The sequence below is a fragment of the Camelina sativa genome, chromosome 5 (genome assembly GCF_030686135.1).
Source record: "Camelina sativa cultivar CO46 ecotype springtype chromosome 5, ASM3068613v1".
Classification (NCBI taxonomy): domain Eukaryota; kingdom Viridiplantae; phylum Streptophyta; class Magnoliopsida; order Brassicales; family Brassicaceae; genus Camelina; species Camelina sativa.
In genome coordinates, this window is record NC_141884.1 from 5,316,772 (window position 1) to 5,335,592 (window position 18,821).

General features: G+C 30.0%; 3 protein-coding genes and 1 long non-coding RNA gene across 10 annotated transcripts; 3 read left to right on the forward strand and 1 right to left on the reverse strand.

The window, feature by feature from the left end:
* The first annotated feature begins 18 nt into the window (after positions 1-18).
* On the forward strand, positions 19-2,445 carry LOC104785640 (protein neprosin-like). The gene is made up of 7 exons (XM_019245533.2): positions 19-130; positions 498-569; positions 663-800; positions 984-1,148; positions 1,473-1,526; positions 1,649-1,798; positions 2,003-2,445. The coding sequence occupies exons 1-7, from the start codon at positions 59-61 to the stop codon at positions 2,372-2,374; spliced, it is 1,023 nt and encodes a 340-aa protein (XP_019101078.2). The 5' UTR covers positions 19-58; the 3' UTR covers positions 2,375-2,445.
* Positions 2,446-7,429: 4,984 nt separating this feature from the next.
* LOC104785639 (uncharacterized) lies at positions 7,430-9,719 on the reverse strand. Of its 7 annotated transcripts, XR_015598354.1 has the most exons (8): positions 9,380-9,678; positions 9,273-9,315; positions 9,116-9,174; positions 8,499-8,877; positions 8,342-8,417; positions 8,126-8,242; positions 7,987-8,030; positions 7,430-7,696 (listed from the first exon to the last, which is right to left on the reverse strand). It is a non-coding gene; the product is annotated as an uncharacterized LOC104785639 (long non-coding RNA). The 7 variants fall into 7 exon arrangements; XR_002037933.2 differs by lacking the exon at positions 9,273-9,315 and having other exon boundaries at positions 9,380-9,719; XR_015598353.1 differs by lacking the exon at positions 9,273-9,315 and having other exon boundaries at positions 9,097-9,174; positions 9,380-9,719.
* Positions 9,720-11,353: 1,634 nt separating this feature from the next.
* LOC104788920 (protein neprosin-like) lies at positions 11,354-13,319 on the forward strand (the record flags this gene model as incomplete). Its single annotated transcript, XM_019245538.2, has 6 exons — positions 11,354-11,431; positions 11,521-11,658; positions 11,842-12,006; positions 12,331-12,384; positions 12,507-12,656; positions 12,861-13,319. Coding segments are annotated over 6 exons (957 nt in total), but the record flags the coding sequence as incomplete, so codon positions are not given.
* Positions 13,320-15,591: 2,272 nt separating this feature from the next.
* Positions 15,592-17,668, forward strand: LOC104785641 (uncharacterized). The gene is made up of 5 exons (XM_010510894.3): positions 15,592-16,176; positions 16,344-16,420; positions 16,524-16,560; positions 16,641-16,755; positions 16,868-17,668. Exons 1-5 carry the CDS (start codon positions 15,966-15,968, stop codon positions 17,442-17,444), a joined length of 1,017 nt encoding a protein of 338 aa, XP_010509196.1. The 5' UTR covers positions 15,592-15,965; the 3' UTR covers positions 17,445-17,668.
* The last annotated feature ends 1,153 nt before the right edge of the window (positions 17,669-18,821 follow it).

Below are 18,821 nucleotides of genomic sequence, written 5' to 3' on the forward strand. Positions count from 1 at the left end.
TGGTATATATATATATATCTTGAATTATCAAAGGAGAACGAAGAGTAAAACTTAAACAATGGGTTTACATCTTGCGCTACTTCTTGTTTCTTATATGTTTTTAACGTTACGGGCCGATGGAACCATTGATGTGAGATTCTATCACTTCTACTTTGTTCTTTTTCCAATCTTTACCAAAATATTTTTTGAACTTTTATTTTTTTATTTTTTTATTAATGATAATACTTTTAATTTGTTAAATTATAATTGATTTTGCAGGATCTTAATTGTGTTGATATTCTACTTTGTTTTTCTAATCTTTACATAAGATTTTTGGAATTTTTTATTAATAATAATTATATGTTTAATTTGTTAAATTATAATAGATTTTGCAGGATTTTAATTTTGTTTATATTCTATCACTTCTACTTTGTTTTTTTTCTATTATATAAGATTTTTGGAATTTTTTTCATTAATAATAATACTTTTAATTTGTTAAATTATAATCGATTTTGCAGGATTTTAATTGTGTTGATATATATAAACAACCAGCTTTCCAACATCCAATGCTGAAACACCACAAAATTCCGGTATGATGGTTTTAATGTAATAAAAAATAATCTAATGTTGTAATTCTTTTTTTTTTTTTAACTTAATCTTGATATTCTTATGTTTTGTATTAGGAACATTTCATCTCAAATGAAAGTCAAAAGAATAAACTAAATGATCAAAGTTGTCCAAAAGGAACAGTAGCAATTTTAAGGCAAATAGATGGAACAAATAGCATTCACCTCGACACGCTCGACTACCCTGGCCAACATGTAAATTTTCTTCTATTATCATGGTTTTACTGAAATATCTATATCATCTCATATGACATTTTATCTTATTCACAACATAAAAATGTTTATATGCACTAAAGTGTTTTTTCGTTTTTCCTGTGTTGTGAATATACATGCAAAATATATTGAAAGTGTCAACATTTTTATTTATATTATATACAGTTTGCAACAATTGAGACTGTTTTGGATGGGAGCATCTATCGAGGAGCAGAAGCTTATATAAGTCTTCATAATTTAACTCTACAAAATAACCAGTACAGTAAAGTTCAAATTTGGTTAGAGAACGGACCTCGTGATCAACTCAATAGTATACAAGTTGGCTCGGCGGTAAGTTATTATCATATATATAAAACTTAATGTTTCATTTATACAAAATCATGCAATATTACATAAGGAACTAAAACTTACAATATATATAATGAAAATAGATAAACATATTTAATTATATTTATAAGCATATAATCAATTAAAATAATTCTTTAAAACTATATGATAATTACCAATAATACAAGAATATAACTAATTTGTGGTTATTCAGTATTTATAAAACTCATGATGTATTTGAGTTTGAGAATACATTTATGAAAAAAAAACATTTTCATACTTCTACTTTGAATTTTTTGTTATTTTCATGTATATTTTTTTTTGTAGGTGCATCCAAGATTATATGGTGATAGTTTGACGCGATTTACTGTATATTGGACTGTGAGAAAATTAATTTTTTTATTATGTTTCTTTATACATAGCAAACAAATAATTAAGGGTTTGCATTTACCCTTCTTTTTGCATGACATTTTACCCTTGATTTTTCTATTTTAATTTATTAGGCAGATGGTTATAAGAAAACTGGATGTTATAATACAAAATGTCCTGGCTTTATTCTTGTTACTCGAGATTCATGGCTTGGAAGTTCATTTGATAGATCATCTATTTATGGTGGTAAAGAAATAATTGGTTATCAACCGAAGATCTTTCAGGTAAAGATTTCTCAACTTTATATTAATTATAATTTTTTGGATTATGCTTCAATATATTCGAAGTCTAATTTATTCTCGTTAGAATTTTTTGAAGTTTTTGTTAGAAATATATGTTCTTTTTAATGTTTCTTATATAAATCACATATATACTTAATTTTATAAATTTTGTTTAACTGTTTTTTGTTATGTTTTAATATTTATCAGGATGGTTTTAGTGGACATTGGGTACTAAAAGTGTTTGATCAATTAATTGGATACTGGCCCAAAGAGTTATTTACACATTTAAACGAAGGAGCTTCTTTGATACGGTATGGAGGAAATACATTTACTTCTCCGAATGGAATTAGTCCTCCAATGGGAAATGGTCATTTTCCAACTATAGATTCTCATAAAAGCTCACAATTTTTCCATGTCAAAGTTAAGAATTGGAAATACCAAAATGTTGATATTGAAGATAAGAAAGCAAGACAATATTCAGATTCTTACCAATGTTATAGACTATCGTATTGGGGTTACGTGAAGTCGAGTGGAGTATCATTTTCTTTTGGAGGACCAGGTGGAAATTGTGGTACTTGATATCTATGAATCAACTATGTACTGATCAATTAGCAAGAGAAATAAAAGATAACTAATTATATGAAATAAAAGATAACTAATTATATTTTTATTATTTTTTTCTCTTTTTTTAATATCCATATTGTTTATGAGAACTGAAAAGTATTTAATTTATTAAAAATACTATTGAAGAAAAGTTTAGCGTACTTGAACGTTGTTTTAAAAATTAACTTTATAAAGTTAAACAAAGGTAACAAAAATTTATTAAGTTGAAATTATTTCAAAACACAAAAAGAAATAACAGGTTACATTATCCATTATATCAATTGAGAAATCAACCAACATAAGAACCTGGTCCCTATTAAATTCTTATGATCTTCTCTGTCTTTTTCTTTTTTTTTTTTCTTTCACAGGTTTAGTGTACTGTTTTGTCTAATTTAATAGTATGTCACAACTCACAACCATCCACTTCCATGTATGTATTTTTTACTAAACAATGCTTTCATTATCTGATCCAAACACGTACCGAAATGACTATTTTGACTCAAACTGAAATGTCCCTCCTCTTTTTCAAGGATTTAATGCCAATGCCTTGTAACTCTAGAATGATGATATATATATTTCATTATATTTTGCCCAATATATATAAGTCATTCTCACATTTTCCCAGAATTGAAGCTTATCTAGTACTTTAGAAGTGCCTGCGGCTGCAATTGCAAATACAAAACATATACATATGGATATGTACACATAAATGTGGACGTGTAGATGCAGACGGAGGAGACAAACAAGTGTAAAAAAAAAAAAAAAAAAAGGAGTGGCGACGAGAAGCTTGTGAAGGATCGATTGGAAGCCTCTCTACACGTGGGGGGAATGACAAAGTTCTTCTTTTTCCAACTTCATATCATCAAAGCTTACAATTTCCTCTCCTCAACAACTCTTTTTTTTTCTTTAGCTTATAAAAAATCACATTCATATATATGCCTATCATATATATTAAAACATTTATAACATGATTTATCTTCTTTTTTTTTTTTTGGTACTACCGGAGAGTTCAAGAATGAAGTTCATAGTGAAACATGCTGAAGAGTTTTTATATCGATGCATATGTTACATATTTAAAGTATCTGAATGGACTTATGACCATGGTTGAAATTGTAAATTATTAAAAGACTCAAATATTCGTCTTCTAATTACCCATTGAGTACGAGACATTCCCTTTCATTGATAAGTTTTAACTATTTTAAAATTTAAGGAAAATGTACCCAATCCACTCCTTGCGAATTTAATCTGAAACTAAACCAGCTGGGCTGTGAAATTTTTCTATGTTGATTTTAGAACAATAGACTTTTAGAAAATATTTTGACCAAAAAAAAAAAAAGACTTTTAGAAAATACCATAAATAATTAAATTTATTAGTTGTTGACTGGATTCTAATATTTTTGTTTTTATAATTAAATATTTGTATTAGATGAAATATATAATTATTGACTAAATAAATTTATGAGGCGTTAATTTAAATTAGTGTAACAAGTATCTATATTAATATTTTTGAAGTACATTTTGGGTTATGCCCTTTAAGTTATAATAATTTGCAAAGTTAGTCTTTAGAAAATTGCACAAAAAACAATAAATTAAATATCTATATTAATATTTTTGAAGTACATTTTGGGTTATGCTCTTTAAGTTATAATAATTTACAAAGTTAGTCTTTAGAAAATTGCACAAAAAAAACAATAAATTAAATATGGAAATGAAAATCGAAACTAATTATCAAAGTATATTATGGCATTTGAAGTTTTTCGGTTTAAGAAATAGTATATTTTTCAGCAGTAAATGTAATCTTTTAAAACGTAATACGAATCAATACAATAAAAGTAGAAGGTGTTTCTTTCTCGGACTGACACATCAGCTTTTGTATTGAACCATATCTTGACTCATCAGTTAAAATCAACAACCAATAAAAACATTCGAATTAATACCGCTAAGATTTTTAAACCAGTTAAAAACTATGTGCCACATCACATTGTCTTTTACTTCATAAATCCTCAGTGACTGAATCATCACTCAAGCATCAATTCTCACTTCAGAACCGGAAGCGGAATCGGAAACACCCGGAACCGTACAGAATCACGGTGGAATCGCGCTTCCTTAAAAGCAGAGTTTGGAATCGCAGAAGAAGCGACAATTCTCATTTGGAAGTGCATAAGTTGTGAATCGGAATCGTCCAAAGATTTAAGAAAGCATTTGTCAATGACTAAAACTTGTTTCATAGTTTAATTCCGAATAGATTCGTAAATTATTATGAAAACTAGAGTTTGATTTTTTTTTTAAACAGTTTATCAACCAAGTGCGGCAGGCTGCAAGAAAAAACGAAGAAGAAGAAGCAATTGGGTTTTTCAATTCACACATGGCTTTTTGCTTTTCCATTTTTATAATTTTAATATTTAAGAAAAAAAAAGAGATAGCTAATGACAAAGATTTTCGTGAACAGCTTTTTTCTTTTTCTCTCTCTATATATTATCTTATTTTTTATGTTGCTAATGTGATTATCTATCATATATAAATAAAATAGAATTCATTTTATAACCAAGTTTATTGTTTAGATTTTGGGTACCAATATGATTTAATTGTTTATTTTAGAATTATATCTCAAAAAAATTTAAAATATTAATAATGAAATACTTAAATTTGAGATATTTAAAATAATTTATAATATATATATATATATACATATATAATTATATATTAATGGTTCCAACACGCACCCGATTCCTAATTTTTATTAAAAACTCGATTCTACACTTCTAAATCTCTATACAAAACAAATAACTCATACCAAAACATAAACATATCTTTGGGGTGGCTGCACCATAATTTGGAGGAGAATCATACCACCAAGCAAGCGGAGGGAGTTTTTTACAATGTCCTTACTTGAGTGGCTGCACCATAATTTGGAGAAGGGTACAAGCGTACGTGAAGGGGAGTGGGCTACTATGTTTGCACTGGCCGCTTGGTGGGGGTGGAAATGGCGATGTTGTGATGTCTTTGGGGTGAAACTGGTCTGCAGGATAGGGTTTCCTTTGTAAAAAAGCTTACGTTGGATGTGACTAAGGCACAGTCGCTAAGGGGGAATCAGGCTAGTGCACAAACAAGGGTGGTCAGAGAAATAGGCTGGGTGGCACCGGATCATGGGTGGTTCAAGCTCAATACTGATGGAGCGTCAAAGGGGAACCCAGGTATGGCATCCGCATGAGGGGTACTGAGAAATAGTGTGGGTGAATGGTGTGGTGGTTTTGCAGTACGTATTGGGCGTTGTTCAGAGCAGTTGGCAGAGCTGTGGAGCGTCCATTACGGGTTGAGTTTTGCTTGGGAGGCAAAGGTTACGCGTTTGGAGGTGGAGGTGGATTCGCAACTGGTGGTTGGGTTTCTTACGACAGGGATAGGAGACTCTCATCCGCTGTCTTTCCTGGTACGTATGTGCCATGGCTTTCTTACAAGGGACTAGATAGTCCGTTTTCGTCACGTGTATAGGGAAGCTAACCACCTTGCTGATGGTTTACCCACCTATGCTTTCTTTCATGTTTTTAACACGGTTCTAGAGTCTGTTGCCGATCTGTTACGTGCAGACGTTGCTGGTCGTCTGTGCCAGAGGCATATTAGTGTGTAATTGTCTTTTGTTGTTTTAATAAAATCTGGGGTAATACCCCGGCCGTTTACCAAAAAAAAAAAAAACATAAACATATCTACTTTTCTATAAAGGAAAATTAAGCTAAGAAATTATTTAAATATTTATAATGATAAATATATATTCATTAGTAAATATAAGTAATTCATGATGGAACTACGTCGACCGCATGATCCAAGAAATATTTCAGTTTTTATGAACCGAACTTTAAAAATATTATTTATAATAATAAATAAGATTTTTACTTTTTCTTAAAGTAAAATAAAATTTGCAATAGAAGAAGATAGAAAATAAAAGATTCATGTTGTTGTTTTTGCTAAGAGGAAGATTTATCTTTCACATGTCACTAAATGGTAACATTATATATAAATATTGCATAAAGTATACAATTAAATTTTAGCAAAAACAAACTACTAAATTCTATAATCCTTTAAAATCTCAATTTTATTTATTTTAAAAGAGAAATTAATGTAGAAACATATCCCACAGCGTAGCACAGGTCTTACCTAGTCCTATTTAATAGCCTAAAATCTGTTATATTCCTCTTGATTACCATAAATTAGTACGGATATTAATCAATAAACTAGATATTCACCCGCGGTACACCGCGGGCCTAATTATTTTTTTTAAAAAGCAAAATGTATTTTGTTTAGTAGATTAACTATATATGTAACTAATTTTTGTATTTTCTTAATGTATGGTTTATTGCATCTATATATTATGTAGTGTCTAATTTCTATGTTTTAGGTGTATATCGTAGATTATTTTATAAGATAGGAACGATATCATACAGTTTATTAAATATTTAAATCGTCTAGAAGTGTTTTTTTTTTATTCTAGAGATAGTAGTATTTTAATTATATTGTAGTTTTTCAATAATATCAGTACAATATAATTTGGCTTTCTATTTTTGTTAGAAATAATCTATATATCATATAGTTAGCATATATAAATAATCTAACAGTTTAGCATATATAGTTTATGTGTGCAATGAAAATAAAAGTATGTTGTTTTTTTATGAGTTATACTAATTGTTTACTTTTATAAACTTTTAATTAATGGATTAAAGTATGTGTATATAATATGTTATCTAGAGCATCTCTCACTTTTGGTTAGTATAAAACATATTCATGATTTTTTAAAAAGTGTATAATGTATAGAGTTCATTTATGGAGTTATTAATTTACCAATTCTTAAGCATAACCATTAAAAAAATTTGGGACCAAAAAAATATATTGATTTATCGAGTTTTAATTGTTATTAATTTATCACTATTTTTAAATTTAAGATATATACGTAGTTTAAAATGTGGAGTAAATTCATAGATAAAGCATAAAATATTCATCCTTCATAAAATTGCTGGAAAACTGGCAATTGTTATCACACAATTTATTATAAATTTCCAAATTATATATTACCAAATGAATATTATAATGGAGAAACCAAATTGTTGGTTACTTAAAAAAAAGGAAAAATGACAATGCTTAGACTCAAAAAAAAAGTACATAAGATAAAAGGTTATTTACCCAAAAAAAAAAAAACTAAAACCGACACATTATCTCTTCCTTCCTTCTTCTCTATTTCTTCTTAATATCATCCATTCGACATGTCTCTTACTGATTCTTCTATCCCTTCGTCTTCTTATCCTTATCTGCCTGTGACCCACGAAGAAACCGGGATTCACGCCCATGAGACCAAATAACTAAACCAAAAGTTATTGATATTCTAAACACTCTTGCTGTGATATTGGTTTAAAAATATTGAGGTACATGTAAGTAACAACGAAAATGAGTGACTAAGGCAGGCAGTCTCATACGATTGAAATGGCTAGACTCTAATGAAATAAAGATAAACAGTTCCCATAGTGTTTCTTTATGCCTAATCAATATCAGAGCTCGTGAAGCAGAGGATTTAGACGAATACACACTTGAGGTATGTTTGATACCTCTCTGACTTGTTGAGGTATGTCAAGTAACATAACATCATCTCCTTCAAGGGTTCCTCAGCATAAAGAAAAATCATGACTAAAAAATAATATCACTTTTATCTGTTGGTCCCAAAAGTGAGAAGAAAGATAAACTTACATCGCAAGCAGCTTCGCATCAACTGAGACATTACAGGCTAATATAGATATGTTTTTTATAGGTTTTGACTCTTTTTGTTTCCATGATTTTGTATCACATAACCACTTCCATCACGTTCTACAAAAAGAACAAAAAAAAATCCTCAGTTGTTAGTCTCGTGGCAGTGAAAAAAAAAAAAAAGAATTTAAAAATTGCAGTGCCAGAATATAATTTTACCAGTGTTTGCAGCAATGCAAAGAGCTTCATTGTCTACATTGTCTTCAGAAAATCTACTGGAGGCAAACATCTGGTCCTGCATTTCAGAATTCAAACTAATCGGATCCAATACAACAAAGTTGGAAGTTTGTATATAAACTAAGAAAACCCAACTGACCTTCTCTTTAGATAGATTGGCAGCAGCAGTAGAAGCATTCAGCCCCGTACTTGATAAAGTGTAAAACGAAATATATTCACAATCAGGATATCTGTTTACAATCACTGTTTTGAAGAAGATCCCTCTCTCATCAAGAGAATAAACATGTTCCCAGAAAGCAAAATATATCATCACTTCATATGGAGAAAGCATGTTTAATGAGCAGTGGAAATGTCATTGATGGGGCCAACCAAACTGATTAATAAGTAGTGGAAATCGAAAAAGATAACTGTTTGGCAATGTGCAAATAATCTCCTGTGGTTGGCTTGAAACTCGCAAATGAGATTAAGATGACAAATTTGGTTGTGAAACTTGTCCATCCTTCAAAACCATATCATATCTGCTGATGCACAATAAAAGAATTAGAAGAAACATTTGAGAAGCCTAACCAATATCAGAGATGCTTCATATGATCTAATCATCATAACAAAAAAACATACTCAGATAAAAAGATCATAAACTAATGTTTCATACAAAAATTTCAGATTCAATCTTTTCACAGATACATATTTACATCAAATCTAGAATATAAATTGATAAAAAAGGATTATTAATTTACGGATTTAAGATGAGTTTACCGGGGAGACCCAACAAAGAAATCAAGCTAGTCAAGTGTTTGTTCCTCTATCCAAGCCAACTGTACCAAAAACAGCAGATAAGTTTAATCACATATTCTGATAAGACACTGAAGAATGTCATAACCATATGAACCACAAAGCCGATGTAGTATCCTACCAGCCACCGGATCAAACAACGGCAGTTGAGAAGCAAAGCAAACCTAGAATAATATCGATCGTTTGGAATCAAAGAAAACAAAGCAAAACCTAGCAGATCAAATTTACCTCTAGGATTGAGATTAGTTTCATCACTCGAGATTTGATCTTATTCCAATGAAAAAACGATAAAGAGATTCTTCACTGCCGCCTCCTCGGCTTGAACCGTAGAATTGAGTCGCAAACAACTTTTAGGGTTTTAAGTATTTGGAATTGGGTTTCATTTCTCAATTACGGATCCTTCCATTACTCAATTAGTCCGAATACAAAGGATCCAGAAAATAATACGTGGATCCTCACTAAAACCGACCCGTTTGTAATTGTTTCCAAAAAACACAATGGCATTCTCTGTAAATAAGTTGGAACTTGAGGATTTTTTCATAAATGTTTTTGAAAATGTATATATAGAAGCTTATTCAAATCTTAATTTAAGTAATATTCCTTACCTTCATGCTATTATAGTTTGCATGTTCATAGAAATAATAACGATTTATTGTGCTTGCAATCAAATAATCCAAAATCGGTCAGATTTCTATTGATTATGATAGAAACTATTTTCCTTTCTATTCGCAATTGTATAGTTTGCAAAGATCGTTTTCTTGCTCACCAACTTTTTTAGCGATTTCATATCACACCTATTACTATCATCACCAATGAACTCTATAAATACCATGTTTATAGAATAACGATATGCACAATCTCAAGCTGTAGTAATTTTTTCCAGCTGGGTAGTAATTTTTTCCGAGGATTTTACTTTGACGTAGCATAACATGTGGTGAGTTGTGTTCGGTGAGGCTTTTGTTTGGCTGCTCTATTTCCACCTTCTTCCCTCAAAGATCTAGGTTCTCTTAATAACATTTTTTTTACGGGTTAGTCTACTAAAATATTTTATATGAAACGGGTTAAAATTTGCATAAAGGTGATTATATAGTTTTTTACAGTTAGTCTACAAAAATATTTTATATCAAATGAATTCAGGAGAGTTTTTACGCCAATCCTAACCGGTACCAAACACAAAAAATTATAATCCACCTAAAATTATAGAATTTAAATATTAAACAAAATATATTAAAACAAACATAAAAATACAAGATTGATACAAAAAATTGTAGAAATAGTAAAAAAAACACCACAACATACAATCTAAATTTGAAATAGTTTAAATAATATTTTAAAAATAGATCCACGGTGTACCACGGGTTAAAATCTAATATCTTTTGTATTCATTACCAAAAACAAAGTATATCTTTTGTATTTGACACTTAAGGTAGATTGAGAAGTGATAAGACTAGGAAGTATCAACAAATTTATTATTGTTGACTCGATATTCGATATTGACCCTAATTGAACGGTTAAATCTTGCGCTACTTCTTGACACTTTTGGTAGGTTTATAAAGGACCAGCGATAAGGTGAAGTGATAAGACCAGCGATAAATTTATTATTATGGTTGACCCGATTTTGATCCTAAAATTATTTTTATTTAACAGTCAAATCTTTGTATTTGACACTTTTCGTAGGTTTATATTAATTGATACGATTAGCAACAACAAACTTATTAGTCGTTGTCTCACAATTGGTAAAACTTAAACAAAGGAGAACGAAGAGTAAAACTTAAACAATGGGTTTACATCTTGTGCTACTTCTTGTTTCTTATACGTTTTTAACGTTAGGGGCCGATGGAATCATTGATGTGAGATTCTATCACTTCTACTTTGTTTTTCCATCTTTACCAAAAGATTTTTGGAACTTTTTTTATTTTTTTTATTAATGATAGTACTTTTAATTTGTTAAATTATAATTGATTTTGCAGGATTTTAATTGTGTTGATATTCTACTTTGTTTATCCAATCATTACATAAGATTTTTGGAATTTTTTATTAACAATTATATTTTTAATTTGTTAAATTATAATTGATTTTGCAGGATTTTAATTTTGTTTATATTCTATCACTTCTACTTTGTGTTTTTCTATCTTTACATAAGATTTTTGGAATTTTTTTTATTAATAATAATACTTTTCATTTGTTAAATTATAATTGATTTTGCAGGATTTTAATTGTGTTGATATATATAAACAACCAGCTTTCCAACATCCAATGCTGAAACACCACAAAATTCCGGTATGGTGGTTTTATGTGACAAAGAATAATTTAATGTTGTAATTCTTTTTTTTTTAACTTAATCTTGATATTCTTGTGTTTTGTACTAGGAACATTTCATCTCAAATGAAAGTCAAAAGAATAAACTAAATGATCAAAGTTGTCCAAAAGGAACAGTAGCAATTTTAAGGCAAATAGATGGAACAGATAGCATTCACCTCGACACGCTCGAATTCCCCGGCCAACATGTAAATTTTCTTCTATTATCATGGTTTTATCGAAATATCTATATCATCTCATATGACATTTTATCTTATTCACAACATAAAAATGTTTATATGCACTAAAGTGTTTTTTCGTTTTTCCTGTGTTGTGAATATACATGCAAAATATATTGAAAGTGTCAACATTTTTATTTATATTATATACAGTTTGCAACAATTGAGACTGTTTTGGATGGGAGCATCTATCGAGGAGCAGAAGCTTATATAAGTCTTCATAATTTAACTCTACAAAATAACCAGTACAGTAAAGTTCAAATTTGGTTAGAGAACGGACCTCGTGATCAACTCAATAGTATACAAGTTGGCTCGGCCGTAAGTTATTATCATATATATAAAACTTAATGTTTCATTTATACAAAATCATGCAATATTACATAAGGAACTAAAACTTACAATATATATAATGAAAATAGATAAACATATTTAATTATATTTATAAGCATATAATCAATTAAAATAATTCTTTAAAACTATATGATAATTACCAATAATACAAGAATATAACTAATTTGTGGTTATTCAGTATTTATAAAACTCATGATGTATTTGAGTTTGAGAATACATTTTTGAAAAAAAAACATTTTCATACTTCTACTTTGAATTTTTTGTTATTTTCATGTATATTTTTTTTTGTAGGTGCATCCAAGATTATATGGTGATAGTTTGACGCGATTTACCGTATATTGGACTGTGAGAAAATTAATTTTTTTATTATGTTTCTTTATACATAGCAAACAAATAATTAAGGGTTTGCATTTACCCTTCTTTTTGCATGACATTTTACCCTTGATTTTTCTATTTTAATTTATTAGGCAGATGGTTATAAGAAAACTGGATGTTATAATACAAAATGTCCTGGCTTTATTCTTGTTACTCGAGATTCATGGCTTGGAAGTTCATTTGATAGATCATCTATTTATGGTGGTAAAGAAATAATTGGTTATCAACCGAAGATCTTTCAGGTAAAGATTTCTCAACTTTATATTAATTATAATTTTTTGGATTATGCTTCAATATATTCGAAGTCTAATTTATTCTCGTTAGAATTTTTTGAAGTTTTTGTTAGAAATATATGTTCTTTTTAATGTTTCTTATATAAATCACATATATACTTAATTTTATAAATTTTGTTTAACTGTTTTTTGTTATGTTTTAATATTTATCAGGATGGTTTTAGTGGACATTGGGTACTAAAAGTGTTTGATCAATTAATTGGATACTGGCCCAAAGAGTTATTTACACATTTAAACGAAGGAGCTTCTTTGATACGGTATGGAGGAAATACATTTACTTCTCCGGATGGAATTAGTCCTCCAATGGGAAATGGTCATTTTCCAACTATAGATTCTCATAAAAGCTCAAAATTTTTCCATGTCAAAGTTAAGAATTGGAAATACCAAAATGTTGATATTGAAGATAAGAAAGCAAGACAATATTCAGATTCTTACCAATGTTATAGACTATCGTATTGGGGTTACGTGAAGTCGAGTGGAGTATCATTTTCTTTTGGAGGACCAGGTGGAAATTGTGGTACTTGATATCTATGAATCAACTATGTACTGATCAATTAGCAAGAGAAATAAAAGATAACTAATTATATGAAATAAAAGATAACTAATTATATTTTTATTATTTTTTTCTCTTTTTTTTAATATCCATATTGTTTATGAGAACTGAAAAGTATTTAATTTATTAAAAATACTATTGAAGAAAAGTTTAGCGTACTTGAACGTTGTTTTAAAAATTAACTTTATAAAGTTAAACAAAGGTAACAAAAATTTATTAAGTTGAAATTATTTCAAAACACAAAAAGAAATAACAGGTTACATTATCCATTATATCAATTGAGAAATCAACCAACATAAGAACCTGGTCCCTATTAAATTCTTATGATCTTCTCTGTCTTTTTCTTTTTTTTTTTTCTTTCACAGGTTTAGTGTACTGTTTTGTCTAATTTAATAGTATGTCACAACTCACAACCATCCACTTCCATGTATGTATTTTTTACTAAACAATGCTTTCATTATCTGATCCAAACACGTACCGAAATGACTATTTTGACTCAAACTGAAATGTCCCTCCTCTTTTTCAAGGATTTAATGCCAATGCCTTGTAACTCTAGAATGATGATATATATATTTCATTATATTTTGCCCAATATATATAAGTCATTCTCACATTTTCCCAGAATTGAAGCTTATCTAGTACTTTAGAAGTGCCTGCGGCTGCAATTGCAAATACAAAACATATACATATGGATATGTACACATAAATGTGGACGTGTAGATGCAGACGGAGGAGACAAACAAGTGTAAAAAAAAAAAAAAAAAAAGGAGTGGCGACGAGAAGCTTGTGAAGGATCGATTGGAAGCCTCTCTACACGTGGGGGAATGACAAAGTTCTTCTTTTTCCAACTTCATATCATCAAAGCTTACAATTTCCTCTCCTCAACAACTCTTTTTTTTTCTTTAGCTTATAAAAAATCACATTCATATATATGCCTATCATATATATTAAAACATTTATAACATGATTTATCTTCTTTTTTTTTTTTTGGTACTACCGGAGAGTTCAAGAATGAAGTTCATAGTGAAACATGCTGAAGAGTTTTTATATCGATGCATATGTTACATATTTAAAGTATCTGAATGGACTTATGACCATGGTTGAAATTGTAAATTATTAAAAGACTCAAATGTTCGTCTTCTGATTACCCATTGAATGACTCTTTTCACTTCGTGGACCACCACAATTTGGTTTAAATAACAATAACAAAAAGTGTTAATTTCTTTGCAAGTAAAATCAAACCGTAGGACCTTGGAGTATGCTGTTTCAAACTTTTCTAACTATATTTTTATTACATATTTTTGGAGGAACGATGTTTAAAAAAACGGCTCAACTAACAACGCTATTCATCGGTTCACGGGGTCGGATGTGTATCGTAAACAAAGCAAAGGACCACTTTAAAACATAAATTAATTCTCTGATACGAATTCACAAAAACACATAGAGATCTATATAATTTTGGGGTGAGAGAGAGAGAGAGAGAGGAGCAATGCCCCGTGATTCTCGTCGAAACAAAAAAGAAGAAGATGTGTGTGATGGAGTCTACATCAGAGACAGCTGAGCAGTCACACGCCTTGTAATCATAATTTATTCGTCTATCTACCACTCTCGCTCTTCAACTTTTTTGCCTTTAGCATTTAAGTTCCAAGCACAAACCCTAAACCTCATCATCTCATCAACCAATTTTGCTTTCTACAATCGAAAAGAATATGGTAGAATTAATTAAAGGAAATTTAATTAGAAATCGAAGGTCAGAAGAAAAAAAAGACTATGATCTCGATCATCAATGACCTTGGGACATTAATTGACAAAGTCTTTAATTATTCAAGTTCTTAAAAGTTCAAATCCTAATTCCGACAAAACTACTCTGAGGTATTAAAATTATATTTTCTGGAAACTGCATCACAGTATCAAATTTTAAAATTAATTCTTTCGTGTTTTGTTTGTTTCTACACTCAAATAATTATACTATAATGTATTTTTCTTACAAGGGTTAATTATACTAATGTCATTCATAGACTGTTGGTCCCAATACATTTTTTTTTTTTTTATATATATCGATCTTTGTAATCGAAATGTTTGCTTGACGAATCAAAACAATCTAAGACTACTAATAATAATAGGCTATATATTAAGCATAATTCTTATCATACCAATCGTTGTTTTTTTTATAACTAAAGAAAGTGTTACTTGTAATTATTTTTTTGGTATGTTATAATAGTATATAATTAAAATTATAAATTTATATCTTTTAAAGTAATAGTTTTGTCCCTGCATGCATAATATTAATATGCATACATAAATTAAAAAATACAACGTCTACTTATATATATAGAGCTGTCTATAGAAGAAAAAAGCCAAAACGAATTAGCTGTGAACAGAAAAGAAACACTTTTTAACATCTGCAACAAGATTTAGGTGAGGGGTTTGTCTACTTGCCCCGGGAAGAGAGAGATAGAGAATCTGAAGTTTATCTTGATCTAGGGTTTCTCATCGACACAGACAAAAATCTCCATGCTTTGAACTAAGAAGGCGCAGTATTCATCTTTGTCTTTTATGTCTTTCATGTCAAGCCAAAGGACTTTTCTTCCAAAATCTGTATCTAGCTAAGCCTAGAATTAACCTCCGATCTATATCTCTCTTTACCATATACTTTCTATTTTTCTTTGGAAATCATATAAATAAGAAAAAAAATTATCTCAAGCATGGAGGGAGGTGAGAAAACTGATAGAGAAGAAGAAGAGGACGAAGGAGAGGGCCAAGAGAGTAAGGCTTCCAGCAATAGTACAGTAGAAGAGAGCGATAAGAAGACAAAGGTTAGGCCTTATGTGAGATCTAAAGTCCCTCGACTCCGGTGGACTCCTGATCTCCATCTTCGTTTTGTCCGCGCGGTGGAGAGGCTTGGAGGTCAAGAAAGTACGTCCCTAACTACTATTTTTCTACAATTCACCCACATATATATGAAGCTTAATCAAGCAATTCCTTGGTTATTCTTGGTTTTACTTTTGGTCAAAATTTTATGTACGTACCTTTTTGGTTCTGGTTTCTTTATATATTATCATCTTTTGCTTGACTATGTATAGGAGCAACACCAAAGTTGGTTCGTCAGATGATGAACATCAAAGGGCTTAGTATTGCTCATGTCAAGAGCCATCTACAGGTAACTGACTATACATACACCCTTATATTGTCGGTTTTTGCTTCGAAGGATCTACAAAATTAGAAAAAAGTTTCTCACTAACTTTTGTATTGTGGAATTTTAGATGTACAGAAGCAAGAAGATAGATGATCACGGTCAAGGTATTGATTATTTCTATTTGTATTAATTAACTATCAAGCTTCTATATATGTCAATAAAGTAGGGTTTGATTTCTTGGCAGCCATATCTTCTGATCACAAACATCTATTTGAGACTTCCACAGATCGAAATATCTATAAACTAAGTCAGCTACCGATGTTCCGAGGCTATAATCATAACAATGATTCTCCATTCAGGTTAATATTGTTTAGTAAATTTAGGTTTTATGTGTTCATTCATTTGATAGATATCTTTACTTTGAAACTAAATTTATACTCCTAATTCATTTTTTTTTGTTGTAAATTGTAGATATGGAAGTAAATTTTCAAATGCTTCGTTGTGGAGTTCTAGCTCACACGAAACAAACCGGAGTTTGATAGACCAAATTAGACCCGGTTTAGTCCGCAGCTCATCCGTTACCAATAATATACGTGGTAGTGAATATTGGACTAACAACAGGTCTTTTCAAAACATCCACTCTTCTTTAGTCTCTAATCACTTACCAAAACTAAGACACGATCATCGAGAACGGACTAATTCAGTCAGCATTCAAGGACACTCATCAAGAACGTTAGAAAAGTTCCAGATCGGCGTTGAAGAGAGAATTAATATGCATGCTTACTGTAACAAGACAACGGGAAAAAGAAACGCAAGTACGAGCCTTGATCTTGATCTCGATCTCTCTCTTAAGATAACACAACCCGAGAAGACAGTTTCGGAAGAGACAGAATCAGCAGCAACAACAACGGATCAAACGTTGTCCTTGTCGTTATGTTCGGGGTCGTCTGCATTGAAGAAGAGCCGACTGATCAAGACAGATGATGAAGAGGATCGGACGGTTAAGAGTGGTTGTCGTCAGGCAAGTACTCTGGATCTGACTCTATGAATTATAGTTAAAGAATGAGACAAATTCTAAGTGAGATCTTGAGGTACTTATCCGATATTTTAATATTCAGTGTTCTTGTTGTTACTTGTTTCTGTATTTTAATTATTATTAGAAAGGAAACAAAACGGTCTGATTATATTAACCTTTTGAGTTTGTCTGATACCGCCAATTTGTATCATCGCCATATTATAAACAAATGTTACTAGCTAGATAGTGATTCGATATGTTGTTTGTCTCCTTCTCACGCAATAATTATAATTATACATACAAGTAATTTATATAACATTTTAAATTGATCTTAGTTGGTGCTTCCTTCATCACTTGTATAGTTGTATACGAGACCTTAACTGCTAAACAGTACAAATTAGCTAGTTTCTTGATTATTCAAATAACATATAGACATGTTGTAATCCAAATAGAGTTAATTACTAGATAGGGACTTTTTCAATGGCATTTCTAGTTTTTGCTATTTTACCTTAATTTTTTTAGATTTGCCATTTTTAAGATTTAAAAACACAATTTAACACATAATGTTTGGGCTTTGTTGGTACCATTTTTTCTTAGGGTTTAGTATTTGATATGAAATATGTATTTTAGCAAAAAAAAATATAAAAACAATTTTGAAAAATAAAAAAGGGCAAATCTATAAAATTTAAGTGAAATGGCACATTCATAATATTTGTGTACCGAAGAAATGACAAAATCCATAAGAATCCCAATCCAAATACCATATATATATATATATATATATATATATATATCTTATAGAGTTTTTCATATCTTTTCCAAAATCCATCTTCACTCATTTTCACCCTCTTTATAATATTCCACTTTTTGTAACAAACGAATATAGCTCAATATCCAAAACTGATACTAGACGTTTAATCTGAAGACTATCGTAGAATAATTTATAATAAAAAATGGTGGTACTTATTTCAATATGAAAGTGACGTCGTATGTAATGATATTAACATTGATACTGTTTTTATCGAATCTATATATTAATTACTTCGACGTGACAAATACAACGTTCGAACCAGTATCAAATTATGAACAAAAGAAATAAAGAATCTCCGAATGTTTGATTAGAAACAGTGTCAATATTGAAACAAACGAAAGAATCTTTGCTTCTTAAACATTCGATGTGTCACGGCCCGGGTCAACTCCTTCAGTATAAAACATGGCCGCACGATCAATTTGACAAATACAAATTTCCAAATTTTGGAATCGTATAGTATAGTCCTCTACTTCTACGTCTACCTAGACGTCGACCAGTCCATTTTTGTTTTGATAGGGAAAATTCACTTCTCCAGATAAGAATCTAAACTAATATCTGAAATGAATTTGGCAATAGCTAAAGAGAAAATGGTGAAAGTA